The sequence below is a fragment of the Chelonia mydas genome, chromosome 1, assembly GCF_015237465.2.
Source record: "Chelonia mydas isolate rCheMyd1 chromosome 1, rCheMyd1.pri.v2, whole genome shotgun sequence".
Lineage (NCBI taxonomy): Eukaryota > Metazoa > Chordata > Testudines > Cheloniidae > Chelonia > Chelonia mydas.
In genome coordinates this window covers 163,390,911-163,416,166 of record NC_057849.1, presented here as the reverse complement: position 1 = coordinate 163,416,166, position 25,256 = coordinate 163,390,911, and the positions used below count along the sequence as shown (strand labels likewise).

The window sequence follows — 25,256 nt, the reverse complement described above, 5'->3', positions numbered from 1 at the left end:
CTATATTAGGTGTTTATAGAGTGTGCGGGATTAGTTATTTCCCCCCTTCGTCTGCAGAGTGTCAAGTGGGTGGAGGGGTTATTCATCACTGCTAGATATGTTAATATTTTTTAATCATCTTCTACTAAATCTATGCCTATAATCTTGATTTCATATGCACCATTAAATTCTTATGCAGCAACAGTTACAGGATTCATAATGCTTTTACTTCCATGGAGAAAGCAATGGTTACTTACTCCTGAAGTCTCATTTTATTATTAGGGAACCTGATCTGTTCAGCTACTTGAGTTACTCTTTTATAAAGGTAGATAACATAATATTGACAATTTATTCCTATCTCTGTCCAACGTAAAGAGAACTAATATGAGTCTCATGTGGTGGGGGGAAAAAAAACAAAACAAAAATATATAGGGCAGTCCTCTCCAAGATGTTACACTTCTTTGTCACTTCACTTCCCCAATCAGTTCAATGCAGAAACCGATTACTGTGAGAATGTAGCTGTAGATGCTTCAGTGACAACATGCAGAGTCTACTACAGACCACTGCACCAATCAGGGAAACCATGGTTGATGGCATCACACCAGGCTTTGTGTAGAGCAGCTCAGATCTGGCTCAATCCTGCAAAGACACAAGTCTCTGGGGCAGCTCCGCAGATGGTATCAGGTATGATCGGGACGTGCAACCCTTCACGTGTCAATGGAGGGTTTGATAGTACAGAGTGCTGGGCTGTTTTTGTTCATCTTGGAAACCTGGCCAAAGAGCATGCAATGCTGCTTTTGAATATAATGATGGATGGAAGGCAGGCCAGATCTTTGTGTAAAAGTCACTATCTCACAAAGTCAGAACGCTTTATGCTCAGGATGTAGCGCTGACTACGCATATGGAATGGCTAGTTGCTCCAAGTCTGCCTCGAAGAGGGTTCAGGTCTCTGAGCTGTATGGCAATACGTAGAGTACACAGATTTGATAGATCCTGTAAATTTGTTTCAGTACAAAGACATTTTTGAGTCCATAAGCAAGACATGGACTGCAGGAGCCAAGACCTATTCATCAATGAAAGTCCAGTTTGCCCAGCACTACATTTCAGTATGCTTAGTTAAAGAACAAAATTATTTTCTAATGAGTAACCATAGCAGTAGGTTGTATGACTAATGCCAATTTAAAATGAGCAATCAAGAATAAAACCAAAAAGAGAGAGACTTCTTCCACAAGCTCTTCAATTAATCCATGTTCCTGGAGGAGCAAACCAGTGGGATTATTATTCACCAGGACATCTTGTCCTTTTATCAAGGTCAGTGCTGAAATGAGCAAAAGGACCAGGAGGAGATGCATTGGGTTGTGTTAATTTCAACACTACATGAGTTACTTGCTATAGATTGATCCAATTACAGCGGTGGTGGTATTCATTCATTTAGTAACCAACCCTTCCCCACAATGTCTTTTCCTGTTTATTTTTAATTCAGTTTGGGTTTCTTCCCTTTAATATTTCTACCTTCCCCGCAAAGTACTTGAATTTAAGATTCAAAAACAGCATTACATTCAATAGTTTGCCATTCCTGCCTATATGTGCATTAAGAGCCTGCTGAGTACAGAATACAATTTACAGTTCAAAACCATTTCCCAAGTGGCTTCCCTGAACTGGCAATTTAGACTTGTCAGTACTAAGGTTTTATGCAATTATACTTCTGCCACTAGCTTTTCCTCAGAGTTTGAAACATGAAATCTAACAAAGAGGTAAAAAAATCACATCTAACTCTGCATGCTTTTGCCGAGTGGCATTGATCTATGCAACATGAACTACAGCTACAGTAGGATATTCTGGTTTCAAGGAGTCATGGTGGTAGGTAACACAAGTTCATGTAAAAATCTTAAAATGTGTTCTTACGAAATAAGAGTCATGGTAGTCAAACTGGTTTGATACAAGGTTAAGAGGACTACTTCTGCAGTACGTTTTGCCAGTGTAAAAATACTGTACTGTAAGGGCTTTGTGAGTTAGAGCACATTAAAGCAGCCCCGGGCGCCCTAACTCACGACCCGTCCACACTGGCAAGGCACGTAGAGCGCCCAGACTCTGCAGCTGGAGCACCCCTGGTAATCCACCTCCACCAGAAGCATAACGCTTGGTGTGTCTCGGCTGAAACGCCCCAGCGTCAGCGTGAATGAGGTGTTGCATTACTGCACTCTGATCGGCCTCCAGAAATGTCCCATAATCCCATTAAGTCAAGTGGCCACTCTTGTCATTCTTTGGAATTGCTGCAGGAATGTGGATATGCCCTTTCAAAGCTCTGTTTCTGGCAGCCGGCTGCTTATCTGCTCTGGGACAAAGCAACCATTAGTGTGGAATGTTGCTTGAGGCGCTGGGGAAGAGGGGGTCTGCCGCTGTCTGAACTTACAAGAGAGCATGCTGACATGCTCTCAGACCCCAAAAACCCACTCTCTCCCCCCACATACACACAACACACCCCCTGTCACACTCCAACCCCCGCCCCCCCATTTGAAAAACATGTTGCAGCCACTTGCACGATAGGATAGCTACCACAATGCACTGCTCTTTGTGGCCGTTGCAAGAGCTGCTAATGTGGCCACGCCAGTGCGCTTGAATCTGACAGTGTGAACACACTGCAGCACTTTCCCTGCTGCACTCTCCGAGGGCTGGTTTAACTCACAGCGCTCTACATCTGCAAGTGTAGCCATGCCCTAAGTGTGCCATAAACCTTATTTAAGTTTGCTTTAGACACACAGCCAGACTTTAAATAAAATGTTTACCTTAAATTGGTCAACTTTTTCAAGCTTTTCCAGGTCTGGCACCAGCCTCACTCCATCTTCAAGAGTTTTCAGGAACTCCACCTGGAATGCTACCATTTCAGTCAAATTCCCAAAGAGAACATCGAGCTAATAAAAGAGAAAAGTTTAATATGCTTAAAAATCTCAGTTTAGTCGATTTTCCAGCCGGTCACAATTTACAGAACATTAGCTTTTCTTCAGCCTGGTCTATGCTAGAGGGTTAGGACAATGTAAGCTGCCTTGCCTCAACCTCTCGATGCCAATTTAGTAACACCACCTCCCCGAGCAGCGCAGAGTCACGGTTGAGTAATTAGGCTGACGCAGAGTCAGTGTAGACACTGTGTTGCTTATGTCCACTGTTACTGGCTTTCAGGAACCATACTACAGTGCCCTATGCTGACAATACAAGCGCTCCTAGTGAGGACATGCACTGACGACATATGGAGCCAAGCATGTGCTCACACAAGCGATTTAATAACTGCGGTGGCTGTATGCTGACAAGTTAGGTTGACATAGCCTTAAACTCCGACAGCCTAGTGTGGCGGTTATCAGAAGATCAGACAACACTGATCAGTATTTTTATAGTCAGTGTCAGTCCATTTAAAAATGTTCCTAAGCAAGTTTAACCCTCACAGCTCCTTCCATTCCGTCCTACATCAGACAATAAGAGTCAAACAAAAACAATCTGGCAGCACTATGGCAACAGTTCCCGTACCTCATCTTGAGTGAGGAAAGTTTCTTTTTGTAGAGGTTTCAGGTACCTTTCCATTAGACAGTTTAAGTCCTTAAAACAAACACAAAAATAAATAAAATACTCTTTAATATCATTTCCTCCAAGTATTTCTCTCACACTGTTACAGTGGCAAAGATCCTCTCCTTAACACCATTGATGTAGTCTCTAGGTCTTTCATATGTCTTGTATAAGACAAGAGTATATTCTATTTTAGTGAAATTTAAGACATTAAAAAAAAAAAAAAAAGAGTTGTGCAATTTTAGTTTTATAAGTAATCTAGATATGCAATTTCATCTGAAAATATTTCTCTGTATCCCAACCAAATAAAATTCATGCCACTGTTCAAAAAACTTTTTATTCAGTTGTTTCAGTTTTAAAATATCTAGTGTATTTTAGATGTTCCTATTAAAATTGATGAGAAGCCCTACAGTAAAAGGTAACTTGCCAGTAGTCTAGTCAATTAGGTTTTGGTTTTTTTTTTAAATTTGTGATACAAAAAATATTGCAGAGCTTTAACTTTTCAGAAGTTCAACTCTGGAAGGAAAAGGAAAAACGTAGACAAAACATAACTTACTTTGACATAGGTGCGTTCTGTTTCAAGCAGTTCACAAATAACCTTGCGCAGTTTATCAGCATCTGTAAGTTGTCTCATGGTGGACAGCTGAGGCCCTGTAAATTCTTGAGGATGCAAACTCAAATCAGAAGGATTCATCTCATGTAGACTGCGACAAAATGCAGCAACTTGTTCTGTACTCTTTAAAAAGAGAAAACATTACGCCTAGTTGTTTTCAAGTAAGAGCTATTTGAACTCTAATTACACTATTGTATACCCCACGTCCATACTGCTTGTTCTAATGTAACTTTAAGAAGTGTGCTGTGCTTCTGTATCGGAGGTTTTATCCTCCTGGGCTGGATGTTTCAGTCTGCCAAGTTCACTGTCCAGAGCATACACAGTGCAAAGTGACCTTAAAGCAGCCAGAGATTTAAACTGGAAATTTCCCCTTTTGTAGAGGAATAGTTACCTCCTACGCCACCTGCGTCCCTTATCATTGGCGCCTGGAGAGCCAAGGATGAGGGACCACACCTGGCTCTGGGCAGCTGCCATTCTCTACCAGCTGAGAATCAGGACCCCCCAGTTATGAAGAACCCCAGATGCATTGTTCTTAGAAATTCAGAGTGACATATCACATAATGACCACATCCTCTAAAATAAGTATATTTAGAAAGTGCCACAACTGTACAGCAAGGGAATTGCGTCAGACAACTAACAAGTCCCTGGCCCAAAAAGTATGAGCAAGTACAAAACAGAAGTCTCAGATCACAGAACAGAGTGGCTAAAAATGATTTAAAGTGCATTTTTGTAATTTGTTTTAGGTAGCACTCAGAACACGCTAAGCACTGTGCAAACACTAATGGAGGGACAGTCCTTGCGCTAAAGAAGTTAAACTCTAAAAGAAAAAGGGAAGAACAGGGGACAAGGGGGAGGAATAACAACATCCAAGTAGAACACAGATGTGGTGTTTGGTCATGTCCTGAGACCCTCTCGGACTTTATTTTTAATTGAACCCTTAAGAATGTCTAAAATTTAGATTTGAAAATACCGCCATGTCATGATGCTTAAGCGGACTTATATTGTAAGTTTTTTGGGACAGAGACCATCTTTGCACTGGGTGTATGAAGCATCTAGTACAATGGGGTACTGCTCCATGACTGGGAGTGTTAAATGCTTCCACAATACCAAAAAAACAACAACAAAACCTTCAAGTCATGCAATTAGCTGCCTAACCCTGTGATTTATTGATGTTACTTGTGTCCTTTTGTTTGTCATATGGATTGTATCTAATTAGACAAAAGTTCTTTGGGCATACACATCTTTACTATTTGTAGTTACTACATACAGCATTGGGGGTGGGGGGAAGGCTGAGCCTCTAAGCACTACCACAAGATGAATAAATAATATAATGGTAATTTAGTTCTTCAAATATTCAAGTTAACGAGGGATCAGTTTAATATGTTGGAATAGACTGGGACAATATGATCCTCTGAGGCACTTGAAGAAACAGTCCTAGATTTAAATGTAAGAGGGCTATAAGCAGGGCATTCTCAGTGTGGCTGCCCCTCAACTCGTAACTTGCAATTCAGATGCCAGGTTTACTGGCCTTTTTACTGAATGCCAGGTCTGATGCTGGAGGGTCTTGGAGTGTACCCTGGGGAAACGGTGGTTTGGAGGGGTCACTCCTGTTCCTCCCTCTCTATTCCATCTCCCTTCAGCTCTACAAAAGATGGAGTGATAATTGTCTTTATAAGATTATGTATGTAAGCCCTAAGCATTGTGCAAGGGGTATTTATTTAACTAAACCTCAAATAAAAATTAAGCATTGCGTAACTGTACCATTTTCATCACTGTAGGATTCACCCCCTCTCCTGTACAGTTCGCAACTTTCCCTTCCCCTCCACCTTCAGGAAAGTGCAGTTTTATTCAAAAAATAAAAAAAACCACCTATGTCATATCTACTCAGTGAATTTTTTATGCTTTTTCCTCCTGTAATCACTGCAGAGACAGGAGAGCGTGTCAGTCTATTATTCTTGAGCCTCAGACTTGTTTACAAAGTTCTACTCAGTTACACCTGTGCAGAGTGATGCCCAAGAGTTGCACAAATATCTTTATGGATATCTTTATTAGCCTCTTTACTCAAATATCCCCACCATCACTACCACTAGCGTAGAGTCACCGGCAGTTGTGCTGATGTAAGTGGCCCACCATTGTTTTAAACTGCTTTTGTCCAATTCTGTGCCTGCTGACAGTGTTAAAGGAGAACACAAACCAAATGCAGGAGTGTAATAAGTGTGGTCCATGGGAGAAAGACTGGCACAATGTCTTGTAAAGTGTGGTGATCATGGCAAGGATAATACGGATGCTGTTGTAGTCATCTAGCCTGACTATTCTACATCTATTGTTTTTTCATTTCACCTTGGTATAAGACAGCAGGTGGGTCCTAGTCAGATTATTTTCACGGGAAAGAGGTGTTGGCACTGCCTTATATTTAGTTATAGCCTATAAAAATCCCAGTAAAAGGGGGAAAAAAAGTGTTTCTAAAACATTCTGACTTGTTCTAAATTATTCAGTTTATTTAATTCTAAGAATGCAGCTTATATTTCCAGTTGATACATTAAGATTTACTGACATTAAAAAACCTGTCTTTTTTTAATTTATTATGGTTAATTTCCAGTCACTGCATATAGAGGGTGAAATCTGGGAGACTAACTTCCTTAGGTTCTTTTGGGAAAAATCTCTGCCATTATCAAATTGCGGTATTAGTAGGTAGTCTGTGGTGTGTTGATGCATCAAGTGGGAGACAAAACACGTTTTTGCTCCATTACCAACCAATAAACATGCTTTATAAAGAAAAGCTCATTTATATTGCTAAAGACATCATTTGAGGAAGAAAAAAAAAAAAAAAAAAAAAAAAAAAAAGAGGGTCAATCCACACTGCATGCAGTGGGCAAATCTAGAATGCTCCCTGGGTTGTAGGAATTTTTAGAAGTCTGAGGCAAGAAATCTGGGAAGAAGTTGATGTACATTGATTCTGAGGTTGTTCCAATCATATGGGACAGAATGAGGAAACAGGAGCAAGCCTGGGTGGAACATAACAAGGAAAGGGTTTAAGAGGAGATAACAGGGAAGGAGGCAGGGTAGAATCAGGAATGCATAGTGAGTGAGACGGTCTGGCATATTAGGCAGTGGCTGCTCAAGTTTCCCCACTTTACTGTTCCTTAATCCAGAGTTGGAGGAAACTCGGAGGTCAGAGTAATTCAGTCTCTGTGCCCCTTCAATCTGCATTAAGGGTTCACTGAAAATGCATTCAGTCTCTGTATAGAACAACCAGGGAAGCCATTTAGGAGCAGGAGCCCTGCCCACCAGGAGGTGAAGGGATACCATCAACTCATTTAACATAGGCCAAACAACTGGAAGGTGGGAATGAATTTCAGCTACTACTGACCTAGGCCAGATATAGACTGGTGACCTAATGGTGAAAGGGTCCCCATCATTCTACTGACGTACAGCCATTCTACTGACGTACAGCTATTACTTCCCTCTAATTCACCTCTATAAGCGTAGTGCCACAAAATCCAAAGGAGCATTATCTCCACTTGGTAAGGTCTTTTCTGGAACAATATAGTTGCTTCATCCACAGCTACTTTATGGCTGCCAGCACCCATCTAAGCATAAAACTGCTATGTATTAGATCAGTAATTACACAAAGGTGACATTTTCTTTAATACGCACATTTAAGTGATCAACAGTTTACAGCTGACTTACAGGAAATACAAATGGCTGAAGAAACTCTTTTGGTTGGAGTTTGATTATTACAGCAATAACATTCATCTTGAGTAGTTGAGACCTAAACTGAGAGCAAGTAGGTATGGAACAGAGTAGCAATTTATCTGTTCTACCAGAATTATGAGAGTAGGACTAGTTTACCTCTAATTCAGCTCCTTTTCGGTAGTCTAATCTCTCTTTCTGACCCTGCAGTATTTTACTGCTGATTAAATACAGTTGTATAAATAACTCCATTATCTTGCACCAAAATCATGCTATCGATTGTGGGCTCTCTTGTTCCTCACACCATCTATACTCACTAAGGATCAAGCCTGACAGCACCTATTCAGCAAAGCACTTGGGGAGAAATCCTGGCCCCGGTAAAGTCTGTGGTAAAACTTCCAGCGACTTCACTGTGGCCAGGATTTCATTCTAGGACTTTATTGGAACTTAAGCTTATGCTGAAGTGCCTTGTTGAATCAGGGCTGTCGGGAACTGGCAGCTTGAGAAGTGGTGAAGCAGGCCTAAGTTTAGACCATTCTGGGTCACTGTATTTAATAAGGTAAGTTTCTCAGAGAGGAAGGCTGGTCCAGTGATTAGGGTACTATACTAGTACCCGGGTGGCTGCTTTGCCATATGCTTCTTGTGTGACCTTGGGAAAGTCACATAGGGCTGGTCTTCACTTCAGGATTAGCTGGAGGTATTTCTCGAAGGTCACCCCAACCTGACTTATGGGCATGCACAAAAATCTCTACCTTGAATTAAGTGGTGCTTTAAACTTAAGGTAGCTGGCCCATCAGGGGGTGTGGACTGACGCTACAGTGCTGCTGAAGCTCAAGTAAGTAATGCAGTGAGGGCTCTGCTACTGTTGCTAATCCAAACACACTATTACTCAAGTGTTATTTTGCAGTGTGACTATTCTCACTCTAGCTCACTCCAGAGGAGTTAATTCTCAGTAGATAGCTCAAGCTAACAGTGCAGTGAAGACAAGCCCTTAGCCTCTTTGTCTCTCATCTGTAAAATGGAGACAAAACCACTCCTGTGATGTAGGGAAGTGCTATGAGGATAAATACATTAAAGAGTCTATCGTGATTGAGGCCACATACGTACCTAAATGTACATTTCTACCTATCTACAAATTTGATTTTTCCCCACTTCCATTTCAGTATCTCATTTGGAAATAAGTTATTTCTATCAAGGCAGTAGCATACACAAGTCTGTACAAACTATTTATACTGTCAGGTTTCAGAGTAACAGCCGTGTTAGTCTGTATTCGCAAAAAGAAAAGGAGTACTTGTGGCACCTTAGAGACTAACAAATTTATTTGAGCATAAGCTTTCGTGAGCTACAGCTCACTTCATCAGATGCATACTGTCATCTAAGGTGCCACAAGTACTCCTTTTCTATTTATACTGTGTTATATCAGCTGTGACTTTTGCGATGCAGAGTATAGGAAATGTACAGCTACAAAAAGAATTACATTTGTAACTGTTATTACAGTTCTAGAACTTGAGGTCTCGGTGGTTTTGAAGCTTTTATAAAGTAGAGTAATTTTGTTTTTTAAAAACCCCACACATTCTGCAACATTTTAACTACGGGTTATCATGCCTTTCATAGAAGTTGTTCACATTAAGTCATTAGAAAAGATGGACTACGTAAAGAACAGGGAGAGCCTTTAAGATCATGAACTACTACACAGCAATTTTAAATGCTCATTTAAGTGAAATGCTCATTGTAGATTAAATGCCTGACACTATTCTAGTGAGGGTGGTGTAACAAAATTCCTATGTTCCAAAAGACTGGCCCACAATAAGGCATGGATTTTTTCTTGTTTTCCCCCCCTTCACATATAGAAGCTGACCAGTCATAAGCTTCAGTCATGTCAGGTGTCAGCTAGCAGCGCTTCTACTTTGTGATTTGGATTCCTCACATCAAGTTATATTTTAAATCTGGTAAAAATACAAGTTATTTAAAATTGCAAGAGACACATTACAAATCTCAAGGCCATTGACATTCAGGAACTCGTTCACGTTTGCTCAAGGCACAGGCATCAAATCATCTTTTTGCATGCACCTTTAGAAAGGAGTTCTCTGCCCATGTCTTTTATTTAAGTAAATAGTGACAGCCCGAAAGAAGCATACTTTATAGTCAGCTAAAGTAGTGTTAGTTATGATACAGTGCAGATTTTACTTAAACTTCTTAAACACTTTATTACAATGTTGCCATTATCCATTTGCCTAGAGATTTAGAGGGAAAAGAACAGAGTAATTTGGCAGATAAACTAACACAACCTAAACTGGTCTCTCACTACCCCAGTGATGGGTAGGGAACAGATATGGAATTGGAAGGTAAAGGGAGCTAGCTGTTTAAGTCAAGGAAACTACTGCATCATATTTAGGGCTCAATCCTGCAAACCTGCACTCATAAAAGTGATCTCAAGTAGTGACTTTGATGGAATTACTGGTGCAAACAAGGGTTTGTGGGATTGGGCACTAGGTCTGTGCAGACCAATTAAACAAAAACCAGCCCCAGCCTGTAAAGAGCTCAGCAGGTGAGCTAATCTCACATCCTTCCTGGGCAGGAGCATTTCCTCAAAAGTTGAGCATGTTGAGATCATTGAAACAGTTGGTGTTTTGCCTGATTGTCCTCTAATTGAGAGAGGAGTACAGTTTCCCCTGCCAGTCCCCATTTTAAAAACCATAGGTATGAGAGTGTGTAGTCAAGTGTGGTCTTTCAGGGCACTCAACACCTCTACCCAATAATGGACAAATTCAGTTAAAAAAAAAAAAATTCTCCAAAATCCAAACAAAACTTCAAGCAAATCCCAGTGAGGCTTGGCCTCGATTGTTACGGAGACTGCATATTCTAAAAAACCCCTCTGCAGGCATAAGCATTACTGTTTACTTAGTTTCACATTTCTGACCCTCTTAAAAATACTACAGCATGAGGTTAAGCAATTAGCCTAATGTAATCTAGATATACTGCACAACAGTAGATCTGCTCACCAAATGCAGCATGTGATAAAGAGAATCGCAGGCTCTCTCCATGCCTTTGTTCCTGGGTTTACATTTAACTCTCCAAAAAGCTGACATCAGTGGAAAGATATTGTGGTGAAAATTCTGTTACTCAGCACTTTCAGTAATCAATACACTAAAAAAAGAAATCAAAATTTCTTTCCATATTTAGTGGATATGAAATTCTTTCCTGATATTCCATGCTGCTTACTTGACACACAAGCACAGAAGACATCCTCTCCTGTATTTTCATGAGAGGGCAGCGACTGCATTTCTGTAAGACTCTGCTCCTGTGTCATTTGCTGTAGGTCTCGTTCTTTCAATAGATCGATGAGAATTTAATTCTCAGCTCTAACTAGTGAGGTCACTTCTGAAGACTCCCTTTCATGAAACGGTCATATGAGAACTCCTGCAAGAAACAGCTGAAACAAGCAGAGGGGGAAGCTGACACTGGAATATAAATGTCTATTGCCTGTAGATTAGTATCAGCTGATTGGCTACAACCTGTACTGCATAAGATTATTAAACATCAGGGCAGACAGCACACACCAATTAGACAACTTTAAAAAGCCAATTATTGGTAAAGCTTAAGTTGCTTTTTAAAAAGTCCCCATTTTAATCCTTTTACATCAACTTCTACATGTGTTGAGGGATTTGATAGATAATTTATCATTAACACTGCAAAAGAAGATTCATCTTCACAGAACACTTTTGGTAAATGAAATGCATACAGAGTCATTAGTGCATGGTACCTTAAGCACAACTGCAAGGTAATTAGTTTTAATTTCAAGAGACATCTTAAATTAGAAAAAAGGAAATGAACATCCAGTAGCATTTCAACTCATTAGTTTTTTTAAACATATCCACAAGTGGGGAATGTGGCAGATCACTAAACAAAGCGCTACTGACCTGATCACCACTGTAAATGACATCAGGTCCTGTGTCATGATGGCTGCAATGTGCAAAATACTTAAGCTTTTGTTGCTGTGATATTGAGAACCTGCCTCTCACAGTTTTAACCTCCAGACCAAGTGTGTTAAATTTATGTAAATTAGCACACTAAGCAAATAAGCAGATAATTATGAAGGCTAGTTTTTCTTAAATAAAAGCTTACACTAGTGAGTCAGCTATATAGTATCCTGTTAAAACTAGAGATGGATGACTGACAGAGATGTTGCTTGGAACTGGTTTAAAGTTTTATACAGATCTTGGATTAGAAATTGAGGCTAAATCTACACTACGGACCTCACAGCGGCAGCTGTGCCGCCGTAATGTTGCCTGTGTAGCTGCTCTATGCCAACAGGAGAGAGCTCTCCCTCCGGCATAATGAGACCATCCCCAGCAAGTGGCGGTAGCCATGTCAGCAGGAGAGCAGCCACCGACATAGCGCTGTCCACACCGACACTTTTGTCGGTGAAACTTATGTCACTCGGGGGAGTTTTTTCCACATCCCTGACTGGAAAAAAAAAGTTTGTTGACAAAAGTGCTCATGTAGACAGTCTATAAATGTGCACAACCCATTGAAATTCAAAGGAGTTTGGCTTAGAGGGGCTTTGGCCTCTCTCTAGTGCAAGTTTTGTTTTGTTTGTGTTTTTTTTTTTAAACTAAAAATGATTAACATAGGAGCTTACATCTTTACAATTGGGGGAATACTGAGTTGACTAAAAGTCAGCTGTATATGGTCTACCTTAACTTTTAAAAGAAAGAAGAAACATTAGAATCTCAAAAAAACCCTAGATATTAAAAACACCAGATCTATCAGTCAACTCTCATAGTAGCCATGCTCATATAGCATCTCCACTGACCACTGCCTTCAAACTCTTTTCCCCACTTCCTCCAGGTGCATTTCACTGTGTACAGAGACAGCCAGTGCAAGTTAAGGCTGATGACATAAGCATGATTCATAATCTCAGTAGGGTTGGAAGGAGATGGCAATACCATGGAGAAGGCACCTTTCTTGCCTTACCCTGCAAATGACTTCCAGGGGATTTTAGGAGGATAACGTGTGCTGAGGGTACCTTCAGAGGAGATTAACAGACACTACCGTCAGATAATTAAATGCCCAATGATACAGAAGATATTTTAAAGCGAAGCACAACTATAAAAGGAATTAGGAACAAAAGTCAGAGCCCCCCTTTCCAGTGCTGCTTCTTCAGAAGCTGCACATTTACTAGCATTCTCTCTGGCTTTAACAGAACTATTTTTAAGTTTTGTTGAAATTCAAGAGCACTGGAGAATTAAAGAATACAGAGTTCTATGTATAAACAGAGAAAGCAGAGTTAGCAAGTTAAAAGATATATTTGGTTGTCACTGGAAGTATATTCTGTATTGAAACACACACACACACACACCCCTTCCTGCCTTTTTTTTCTTTTTTTAAAAGTCTTGAATCAAAAGTTTAAGGGGAAAAAAACCAAAAACACCGAACTCAAAATTTCTCCCCCATGCATCACATAAGTTATGTATAATAAGAGGCTCCTTCAAAGATACACATTTCCAAATATTAGAAAATGCAAACCAGGTGATAATGTTTCATTTACACAAAATGAAATTTCCACTGCATTAAAAGTGTGGACTCATTAAGTTTACAGGTTAGTTACAGTTCTTACTCTCTTATCATAAGTGTAATAACTACTAAAACACAGTTCCTTAGCACAGCCAAAGCACAGGGCTGATCATAGAATTCATATACCTTGCTTTAGGCAGCTGATGGTTCATGTAAGCAAAGTGTGAAATGGAACATCGCAGCCTCTTACATAGCTCATACATAAAACATTAAAAAGCTACAGAAAATCCAACCACAGCAAGAGTATCCATAGCCAAGTTAGCAATAGATACCGTTAATACTTGGACTGTTTTTCTACAAAGAAACATTCATTTCAGACCTCATTACAAATCATGCAGGTATCCACACTTAAATTAAAAAAAAAAAAAAAAAAAAAAAAAATACACACACTAGTACTTCCCCCACTTTTGAAAAATATAATTTTATACTTACTATAAAATGATTCCCTAGGAAAATCTAGAGACGCAGTTTAAGATAATCTTCTTCTTTACATACAAGTTCTCTGTATGTTTCATGCATGGGAATGCTTTCTCCTGTCTATCAAAGGAAAGGCTACAAGCTAGTATGACATAAGGGATCAGGAAACAAGAGGCCAGGGACTTTTTCCGTCCTTTCAGCTATGATAATCTAATAGTGGTATTTGGGGATTGGTTTATGACTCACCAAGACACATTTTCAGCTCAAACAAAATGATGGGAAACCACACACCCAGAGCGCGCAGGGGGGAGGGGGGTGGAGGAGACACAGAGAATCAATGAGATCAGTCCTACATAGTCTATACTCACTGCTCAGTGAATTCCGTGGAGCTTGGGTTACTAACACAGCATCAATTATGCAGCAAGTGCTTAAAATATAACAAACAGCCAGCCCTTTTAAAGTAATCTTACCATATGTACTTGATTCAGCTTCAGAGAACACTAATCTCCACAGATCATTTTGTGCGGTATTCACTGTTACCACAGCTAGAACAAACTACCAAACTATGCCAGAACTCATCCCTTAATAGACAGCAATTAGCAATCTATTTGTGCAGCCTGTTAACTATAATTGGAGATTTCAGGGTAGCAGCCGTGTTAGTCTGTATTCGCAAAAAGAAAAGGAGTACTTGTGGCACCTTAGAGACTAACCAATTTATTTGAGCATAAGCTTCGTGAGCTACAGCTCACTTCATCCGGAGAGTTCTGCTTTAATCAAAGGTAGATTGGCTGTAATTAGTTTTGCATTTAAGCTGTTAACATGTAAACTATACTATTGATTTAAGGCAATAATATAATTTTGATGCTTCACACCTTGGAAATTACTAAAGAGGACAGGAGAGGAAAATGTGATAAATCAATCTGGAAATAGCATTCAGCTCACCTGCCCAAGGGGAGGAAGTGACAGAGTAGCTATATTTTAATATGTGAAAGCATTATCACACACCACAGAAGATCAGAACCAGGTCTCCACTTTACCCCTCATGGATCCAGAACACAGCTCTTACTCCACAAGTGTTGATGTGCTGTTATCAAGGCTGTAATTTGTTACACTCTGTATCACTTGTAAACACCTTAAAAGTAAGATCAACATTTTCCTAGGGAAGATGCTCTAATCATGCACAGCTGTGAAGTCAGCATGTCAGCTGTGACTCTACTGCACTTTAGGTCTTTGTAATGTGAAAATGAAAATCTCTCACCTTGCTCATCCCATCCGTCTCATCAGAGGACTCCAAATCAGGCACTTCTGTTTCTTCTGGAGCTGCCTCAGCACAGCTGTCTTGTTCACTGCAAAGCGTGTGCCCTGTCAAAATTGACATGTATGTGGAAACAAAATAGTAGGTTACACAAAATTTGAAAAGTTTAGAGCAGTGAATAATGAGTTTTCATGAACAATCAGGTTCTCATCCTGCAATGAGCTTGGCAGGCGTCTGTACCATTGGTTCCTTGGATGCACAGAGGCCTACCAGCATTCAGCTCACTGCAGGAGCAGGGCCTAAACAGGGATTTGAGCACAAAGGTTTCATGGCCACATATGAAATCTGATTAAACGATAAACACTAATCACATAATGTTATGGGCCTGATTGAAGTTAGAGGCCACAAAAATTGATGCAGAGTTAAAGCCAAGCTCCATGTTGAGATTAGGTTTTATAAAGCTCCAACCCGACAAAGGCCTGTGCTTAACTTTATACTTGAGCAATTCCGCTGAGCTCATTATAACTACTTGTGTGTAACGTTGAGTAAGTCTTTGCAGGATCAAGGCCTTAATTAATATTTCCTCCACACAGCCTTATATTGGAAGATTTTAATAAATTACAATTTATAGTTTTACATTAAGTTTCTCTTTTAATGTTAGAATCAAAAATACTTTTACAGGGATTTTTTAAGTTTTGCTATTAATTGACAATTGCAGCTTTCTGTATGCAATATACTAAAGTAACTGCATTAATCTATATCTTGGCAGTCTTAGAACTACATTTTTGATACAACAGCCCATAAAGATTTCTTTACAGGTACTGCCCAAGACCCTGAACACTTAAGCACATGCGTAGTCCCACTGAAGGACTACTTCATGTACTTAAAGCAATGTGTGCAGGAGCAGGGCCTTTGACTCATGCAGCTGTGAGTAGAAATTTAAGTAAACTTGTCTTATGCCTCTTGGAAAGCCAAATTTTACGTAAGTTAGCTTTCTAGCTATCTAACAGGGGAATGAACAGTTACGGTGTTCTAACTGGAGGGGAGAATGGAGGTCTATCAGAAGTTTCCTCCTTAAGAAAATTATTCATATATGGCATTCATGGATCTCACGTAAATCTAAAGGTAACTCATTTGCTTTTCAGAAGCACCATTATGAGCCTGGGATAAAAACTATTCCTAACAGGAATAATTTAACAGGATTCAGCGAGGGAATGAACAGCACCAGAGACAAGAAAATCTTCCCAAATCCCAAATTAATCTGAGTGCTGCTGCCCTGGAATTTTGTGCCAGACTAAACAGGCAGTCCGGAGAAGCTGAGTATTTGTGTCTAGATTTTAACTTTTTTTCCCATTAACTCATAACTACAAGTTCATTCAAGGTTGTCACAATCCTGCAAATCAGATGAACATGGATAGACCCCTGTTGCCTGCACGGAGCCCCATTTAACATCAGCAGTGCGCCACACAGGTGCAAGAATCCACCTGCATGAATTGGGGCTACTATTTATATATAGTCTGGATTGTTCTTTATAGCATCTGGGTTTTTACATTATATAAGTTACCTAAAGAATAATCTATCAATAAGCAATGAAACAACAACAAAGAATATCAACGGGAAAAAAAAACATTGTGAATATCCCATGTTACCTTTTTTGTGTGTGTGGCATTAGTAATCCAGTTTTAACTTTTCAGCAGTCCAACAAAAAATTATGCTCTAGTTATATGCAACATGCTGGAAAAACCTATTATCTATTTCTTTGATCCCAAAGGGGATATGAGCAGCTCTCTTAAATTAGTAGGTATTTTCTGTAAGATGTTTCTATTTATGTAGGTCACAGTTTTCTTCTGTATAAAAGTTAGAATTTTGGTAATGTTTTCAGCCTAGACCAATATTGGCACTACTGTAGCTGTGATGTTGTAAATAAGAAAACAGAAAGCACACACTGATCACAAAACAGATTTATGCCGTTGATATTTCACAGCTGTATTCAGTGGGGGTTTGAGTGATAAGTTTATGAGTGACTGTTCGGGTGTTCTGATTCAGAGTGAATGGCAAGCCATTGTAGTGATTAGTGTGCTCAAATTCTCCCCTATCAAGTCTATTTCTTTATTCTGTGGGTGTACTGAAGTGGAATTCATTATGCTATCTGGAAATAGAGATGTATTTTAAGAAATTTACTAGACATATCAGAAAATTCAATTCTGAAGTTCACAGAAAGTTAAAGTTAGTGCAGTTGCTACTATGAGTGTTTTGCTAAAAATTAAAGTTGGGCCAAGAAGGCATGTTAGGGCAGGCTTTCTAGTTCTCATTTGAAGACAATTCATACTTGACTTTGGGCCTGGGATCAAGAGTGCCAAAATCTCATCAAAGCTTCTGTCAAGCTTTTAGTCACAACCGGCAAAAATTCTGCAAGATCTTGCAAGATTTTCACCATCCTGAGTTATACCTGAACCAAATTCAAAAAACATGACCCTGCTGGTTTGGCTCCAAGTTGCACCAACCTGTAGAAACCAGTAGAGAACTGAGTGACCTTTGAATTAAAATGTTCAAAAATAGCAGAGAGGAGGTCCATATGGGAGATTCCCATGGAGGCCTATCTCCACTGTGCTGAAAAATCTAAGATCTACATCTTGACAAGGTCTGGCTTTAATGGGTTAAGATAGATGATAATGAAATGCGTTTGTGGAAGTGTTTGGTTTCTAAGAAATTAAATCTGTGCTGAGCCTCTCATTTCTACAGCTTAGTCCAATAACTTTTATTACTTCCCAACTCCTTTACTAATATCTAGCAAAACTTTTGAATCCCCTAAAATATCCATTTTAAAAAAAGGGAAATGTGTAGAATATAATGAGTTTGGTTTGAGCAGCCTGTCTGTCCACTATGATTAATTATCCATTAGAAGCAGTGCGAAATGCAGCCCACAGTTATTTCTCACCATAAGCCAACGAACAGCCAATGAACACATGCCTTTTATAGATATCAGTGCTTCTTTTCCTGTTACTAGTAAGACACCTCTTTAATCTACTTCCTGCAGTATAAACACTCCTACCCAATACAGACAGCAACCGTTTACTTACATCTTAATGAACAGTCACACGATGCATGTGCATAGAGTATTTCAAAAGTCTTAGGCTGCCAAACTCAATATCTGCTGTCACAGGGTTATCTGCTGGTAGTTATACATTGCCACTGAACTCAGTATTGTTGAGTGTTCTTATAATAGTTATTTAAATACATTGCAGTTACTGTCCCCTTACTGTTGGTTCATTACATTGTTTTTTTCATATCCTGTAAATCTTTATTTAGCTATTCATGGAGCTCTATAAGGACAATGTATAAGTTCTCTTTTGCTATAACTGGAGACAGTCTAGGCATATACAATTTGTTAATGAAGACAGCACAGTGGCTTCACTTTTTATGAAGGAATTAGTAAGACAAATCCAGAAAGCAGCAAAGGGGCAGCAAGGTAGCTAAGCACGTGCCTCACTTTAAGCACGAGTAATCCCATTGAGATCAACAGGACTGCTCTGATGCTTAAAAGTTGGGCTTAAGTACCTTGCCAAAGCAGGGTAACAATGACCACAAAAATAGCTGTCCTTTTTAGGACTGTTTGTGAGAGATTTCGCTCTGTTGTTTGTTTTACCCAATGTAAAAGAAGAGTTTGGTTTTAAAAAAATTAAATTAAAGGGAAACTGTCAAGGTCCAGGTCCAGCACAGAATTCTCATACCTACAGTAGAACCTCAAAGATATGAACACCAGAGTTACGGACTGACTGGTCAACTGGACATCCTTTGGAACCGGAAGCTATCAGGCAGCAGCAGAGACCCAAAAAAAAAAAAAAAAAAAGGGAGGGGGGGTGGAGCAAATATTTTACTGCCTTGGGGCTTTAGCCAGATTGGGGGTTAGGGCTGAAGTCACAGGGTGAGGGGGGGTCAGGGCTCCGGGCAGGGGTGGAAGTCAGGGCTTCTTACCCTTGGGAGCACTGGGGGTCAGGGCTTTGGCCCTGCGGTAGGTGCCAGAGGCTCGGGGCTTTAACTATGAGGGGAGTGCTGGTTTCAGCCCCAGCACTCCCACCATACACAAAGCCCCGAGCCCTGGCGTACCTCCCACCCCAGCTGAAACCAGGATTGGAGCCGTGGGCAGCCCTGAGCCCCAGTGCCCCCACAGGGCAGAAGCCAGGAATGGAGCTGCGGGGCTGAAGATCTAAAGCCCTGAGCCCTGGTGCTCACAAGGGTCAGAAGCCCTGACCCTGCCCAGAGTCCCAACCCTCCCCTCTCCTCCCCCCACCCCCGTGGCAGAAGTCCGTAATGTTCAGAGTTATGGACAACCTCCATTCCTGAGGTGTCGGTAACTCTGAGGTTCTACTGTAATGCTAGCTAATAAGCATGGAGCCAGAAGGGGGAATGATAACACAACTTGCACACTCAGATTATATGTATATCCATAATAAAGCTGTTGAGATTTTACAGGAAAAAATGGTAATTTTTAAGTGGGTCCCTGAGCTTTACAATCTAAAAACTGAAGTGTTAACAATGCTGCTTTCTAACTGGTTAAAAAAAATGGAGATTCTTATAATGCAGTGAACAGTTTGTTTGTTTTTACAACATATGAATCTTTCAGATCCTAGGGTAACTGTGGCTCTGGTTTCCCTGCTTGCAGAGTGACAAATCATAGACTGCTCAGGAACACTTAACTGTTTCATAATTGAAGAATCAATGTATTCATTCAGAATAGTGATATACCTGTTTTACCCCCTACACCACATTAAGTGATTTGTAAGGCTCTTGGTTGTCCCTGTATTTTGCATGGCGTGTCCTATGTCTTCCGATGCTAAAATCTCATTCAAAACAAGAATATTTAGAGCCTTGCCCCCAAAATCTAGTACATGAAGAAGTAGCTCACATATCTCCATATGGAGGCCATATGGTTTCACTATGCAGAAGAGAAGTAGGGAATGCCTCAAGAAATTATGGATAAAAAATAACCTTTAGGGCATCTTACTAACCTAGTGGCAATGCTCTCTGCTGAGCTTTAGGACACCTACCCTTGGATTTCTAGTCCCCATTCTCTCACTCCCTGGACTGGATGAAGTTGAGTGTTGCAGAGGCAAGACACTATTCTCGGGGAAGGGAGAGGGCCTTGAGTGGTCATTTTAGCTAATTACGGGGAAAATGTTGAGAGTCTCCAGAGGGAGTCCTAGCATGCAAGTGCTTCTTAAACAAAATTATAATGGCTGTGCTGGGCGAATAGAAGATTAAAACCTGGGAGAAAATTAAAAGGTGAGAGGAGGAAATCTTTGTGGTTCTGTAACAGGCACATAGAACCCCTCAGGGGAAAACATGTACCTCTTCTTCACCTTGCTATGCATCAAAATCTTAGTAGTCATCCTAATTAATCACAAAAGAAACAAGAGTAGCTAAGAGCCAGTGTGTTCAATGGGGTTTAAATTGCTGGAATTTTGGTTTGGTTTTCTATTAAGCCCCCACTCCCAAACATACACCAATTAAAAAATATCCAAGATCAACATTCTTAAAGGCTTCCTAAAAGGATCAGAATCTAAAATATGGACCCAATAAACAGAATTATCTACCAAAGCACCTTTGATAAAAGTTCCATCCCACACTCTCTGCGTGACATGCAGAAAATGGCTCCAGTGAAGTATAGCATCTAAAGCCACATAAACATAATGGTCCAGCCAGATCCTGAGCCCAATTAAACTCCAATGTTAGGTGGATTTTCTTTTAGCTCAGTACAGAAATATAAGTGTACATACTATAAATAAAGCATGTGATAGAAACCACTGAGCTGATTTATCCAGCCAGCCAAGCCGGCAATAATCAGCTAGGATACAAATAAATAGGTCAATGGGTATTTCACACTTGATTGCTTAGGACAAGAAGTCACAGAGCTGAAACCAAAAATCTGAGACACAGCTACAATCCAAGATATAATAATAAAATGTACCTGTATTTAACTTACATTTCAATCCAATTTCAGATAGTAAAAACCAAATAATGCACAGGGTCTAGAAGAGCTTTGGAAAAACATTTTATACTTTCTTCCACTGATGTCTAAAGAGATGGAAAGTGTTGAAGGAGATCTAAATGCTTGCCTCCAAGCCTCAACCTTTGAAGTAGGTCCCAAACCCTATTCCCACTTTAATGTAAAATCCTCCTAATTAGAATGTGTGTGTTGTTCAGTTTTAAACATTTTTAATGCCATGCTTTAGATGCATATGGCAATTGCAAGCACTTGAACAAGGTAAAATAGTGTTACTGAAACTTCTGTAAGCACCTCTGAACCATCTGCTGAAATGCTATTTTGTTGCTTCCGACAATTTAAATTGAGATACTCCTACTCTTCCTTCAACAACAGTGAAATAAAGGGAAAACCATACCCACCTCCCCAATTTTCCTACTATGGGAAAAAAATTCTGACAACAGGGTTCTAGCCTTTCCTTTGACCTATATGCCCTGCACTGGAAGGGTAGTAACTTACTGAAACTGGGATCAAGACGCTCTTGACCTCAAGAAAGAAAATTAAGTGATTTTATATGTGTAAGAGTGACATCTTGTGGCCAAATATAAAAATCCCAGGTATGGAGCTTATGAATATCCCCACCTCATCTTCAAAACTGCTTTTTAAAAGCAATCATTCAACTACTGTTGCTGCCTGTTCATGTTCTATCTGCTATCTAACAATTTGGAACATGGTCAATTTTTAGGAGCCTTCTTTCATGTTTGCCTTCTTCAGAGCAAGAAAAGGAGAAAAAGAAAATAGAAAAACCACTCCATTTTACATTATTCTAACCACATTTTTACATGAACTTCTGAAAAAACAGATCAAACAAATAAATACACTTCAGAGTGTCTTTTGTTATTTAAAAAGCCAAACAAAAACTCACACATTTCTCTGACCAAAGATCTACCAAATCACTACCTAGCTCGCGAATTTGTGGTTGCAATTTAGTGTAACCACAGGTCACGTCATAAATTCCCAAGTGAAGCTCCTGTTGATGATCTAACCACAATGTTTAGGGCCTGATTCTCATCTCACACAGGTGTAAATCAGGAGTAACTCCACTGTGGTCAATGGAGTTACACTGATGTATGTTGGAACCAAAGTGGACCCATCTCATGTTAATTTCTGCAATGGACATTGTTACCTTGGTTACTGCCACTATACATCAGTGCACTGTCACTCCAGTCAGACAGGTTTTCCATGCGGCGTGGGGGTGGTTGCATTAACTTCTGCCCCCCTTCGATCTCAGGATAAGTGCGCACTGTAAGGCACAGTGAAGGCTGAACAAGGGCATCTTTCAGCATGGTTGAGTCCAGGTCTTCAGCTCCTCTTTTGTTAATCTCAACAATTTCATCACCAGCTTTAAGGCCTGCAGAACAGAAAGTAACAGGTAAATATCACACAGTAGGTTTCTGTTACCCATTTACCCCAAAGACCTCAGTCTGTGTATTTATGAAGTGCTAGTAACTGTGATGTCTAGACATGACAAACATTTATGATTCCAAACATGCAGAAACTAGATGGATGTTAAGGGATCACTGATGGGTGCTGAATTTAGTGAAGAGATCTATCTTAGGGTTTTCTACAGCATCCCATCACCATAGTATCATTGTGCTTGTTGTCACCATGTGGTACGTTTACAGTGTATTCACCGAATTCCACTGTACGCCCTTTGTGAGAGAAGAAATCAACTTTTCTTTACATCATTTTCTAGGAGAAGAGCCATGCACAGCATTTACAGAACACACTGCTTATAAACAGACTCAGACTTCTAAAGCTTTCCAGATTATTGGTGAAGAAAGTAGTAGTGGTGAGATGAACTCAAACAAGAATCTACTTTCCTGCTTCACATTGACCTGGGGGTTAGAATGAGAGAAAATTGATCATAGAAATAAGACACCAATTAATTCCTCAAGATCAGCTTGTCCAATGTTCTGCCATCAACACTAAAAACATTTTTAACTTTAAAGTAAATTGTGCCAATAAAGTCAGACTTCCAAGCTTCAAGATATCACAATTCTCATCACTAACTGAAGTCATTTAGCAGAGTGTGTTTGTTAGAAAATGTTTAGGGCAAGACTGTGGCTTTACATTAGTGGCTGCATTGCAGGGGTGGGTAGGAGGAGAAGTCATGTAATGGTGGCCCATCTCTGCTTGTCAGTGCACAGGAAGGGATGGGAGAGAGGCAAAAATCACACCATCATTCATCTTAGATCAGGGGATCTCATCTTTTTCAGTGCCAGGACTCCCCTTCCCCAAACACATTCCCTCCATTTAGCTGGGATGACACCCCCCTTTAGCAATATGGAAAGAGCAAGGTGACCATGACCCCTTGCATCGAGAATTCCTCTTCTAGATTTCTAGCATTCTGGTATTGTGTAGGAAGACTCCACCTGGACTCTGCAGAAGGCTTCTTGTCCGCCTGCTCTTCCTTGCCCATCAAAGGTAAGCCACCATCTAGCCCTCAGTATTTACAAACTAGTGAGTGTAATACAGAAAAGGGAGAGGAGAAGGATTACTAGCCAAAAACCTTAGGGTGAGAACTAGGGAAGTACTAGGCAGGTGTGATAAGGCTCATAGCCAAATAGAAAAAAAGAGGGATTTGGGGCATTTCCCCAGTTCTGCCTTTTCTAGCATCTCCGTTTCTGTTTTTGCAGTAGTAAAAGCCATTTTATGACGGAAAACTGCTTTTTCCAATAGACAGAAGCTGGGAAGATTTACTGGTTGGTTTGAGCATTGTGTTGTCTCTTCCCATCAGCTATTCATAGCTCTCCTGTCTGGCAGAACTGGAGTGCCTTGTGTTCTCATGGTGCAATGCCTGCGTTAAAAGTCATCTGAACACATGTGACTGAATCACCGACACTCTCTTTATAAAGCAGGATTAGCTATATCGTTTAATTTTCTTCACACTGACGAGCACTTTATTGAAAGGGGCAAGCCATTATGATGGCTAAGGAAAAGAGGCAATGTCCCTCACTGAAACAGAACTGGATTTAGGACTTTATTTTGCCTCCTACCTGGGTCCTGAAAACATTATATATCCTGTCATATAAATCCTCTAAAGCTAAATGTATAGCTTGGAAATTTATTCATGGTATTTATCCAATTTTGGGCACTAGCTATAGTCCCAGTGTCTAAGAGAAATAAGAATCTGGAGAGAAAACAGCTGACTCCAGCTCAGCCCAGGAAAGACAAAGGTGGTGATGATAGACAAAGGGAAGCATATTGAAGATCCAGCAGAGAATGTGACCTCACTCTCAACAGAGGGTTTGTACATCCTGGCAGCCAGCTGCATGCTGGACCAGCTTTCATTATCAGGGGGACCTCCAGGGTCACCATAGACTGAAGCTTGTCACAGTGATCTGTTCTGGAGGTACTGAGCGCATTGATTAATATAACTAGGCGAGGTCACTGCAACATGCTGTGCCTTGGGCTGGCCCTGGAGGTCACCTGAAAAAGAAAGCTGTTTGGCAGAGCAGACCAACTTGAGCACATCACAATAAATAATATTCTGCCCTGGCTGTCTAGCCAGCATTGGGCTGATTTCAAGATCCTGGTCCTTATCTTCATACCCCTAGCCAGGCTCCATCCTGTTCATCTGCACAATCACCTCTTGCTCCACGCCCCAGTGTGTCAGCTGCACTTGAAAGGGGTGCTCAGGCTGATAGACAGAGGAAATTGCAGGGTTAGAGGACAAGCTGTTCTTGGGGGAGGCTATTTAGACACAGAGTTCTCTCTACAGGAGACCATGCAGACCCTGAATCTTGCCATCATGAGGGCAGGATGCAAGACTCAGCTCTTTCAGCAAGACTTCCCCTAAGAATTGCATTGTGAATCCAGCTGCATCCTCCAGGAAATAAGATGCCCAGATTTGACTCTGCTTAAGTAAGTGGCTTTACATTTGGTGCAAGGGGGAGGGATGTCAGAGGAGGCTGTGGGGGCTTTGTTCTTCTTTAGGGGAGGGGAAAAAAAAGATACTTCTAAGGGGACGTCTACATTGCAGCTGCGAGTGTGCTTCCCAACTCAGGTATGCAGAGCCCTAAAAATAGCAGAGTAGCCAGGGGCAGCATAGGCAGCGGTGTGGGCTAGCTGCCCACATATGCACCCAGAGTGTCCAGGAGGTTTTGGACTCGGGTGGCTAG

At 40.5% G+C, this 25,256-nt stretch overlaps 1 protein-coding gene across 12 annotated transcripts in view; it reads right to left on the bottom strand.

Moving 5' to 3' along the window:
- TIAM1 (TIAM Rac1 associated GEF 1) overlaps positions 1–25,256 on the bottom strand; it is a 248,244-nt gene that overhangs the window by 16,746 nt on the left and 206,242 nt on the right. For 7 of the 12 annotated variants that reach the window (XM_037905275.2, XM_043538299.1, XM_043538292.1 and 4 more), the window contains 5 exons: positions 22,259–22,483; positions 15,093–15,196; positions 4,091–4,270; positions 3,499–3,567; positions 2,766–2,891 (listed from right to left, as the gene is read on the bottom strand). In XM_037905275.2, coding sequence (XP_037761203.1) covers positions 2,766–2,891; positions 3,499–3,567; positions 4,091–4,270; positions 15,093–15,196; positions 22,259–22,483 — 704 coding nt within the window. Of the gene's footprint in view, positions 1–2,765; positions 2,892–3,498; positions 3,568–4,090; positions 4,271–10,842; positions 11,269–13,849; positions 14,129–14,202; positions 14,284–14,304; positions 14,476–14,776; positions 14,795–15,092; positions 15,197–22,258; positions 22,484–25,256 lie in introns of those variants that run through there. The other 5 variants (XM_043538298.1, XM_043538296.1, XM_043538297.1 and 2 more) reach the window with 5 other exon arrangements.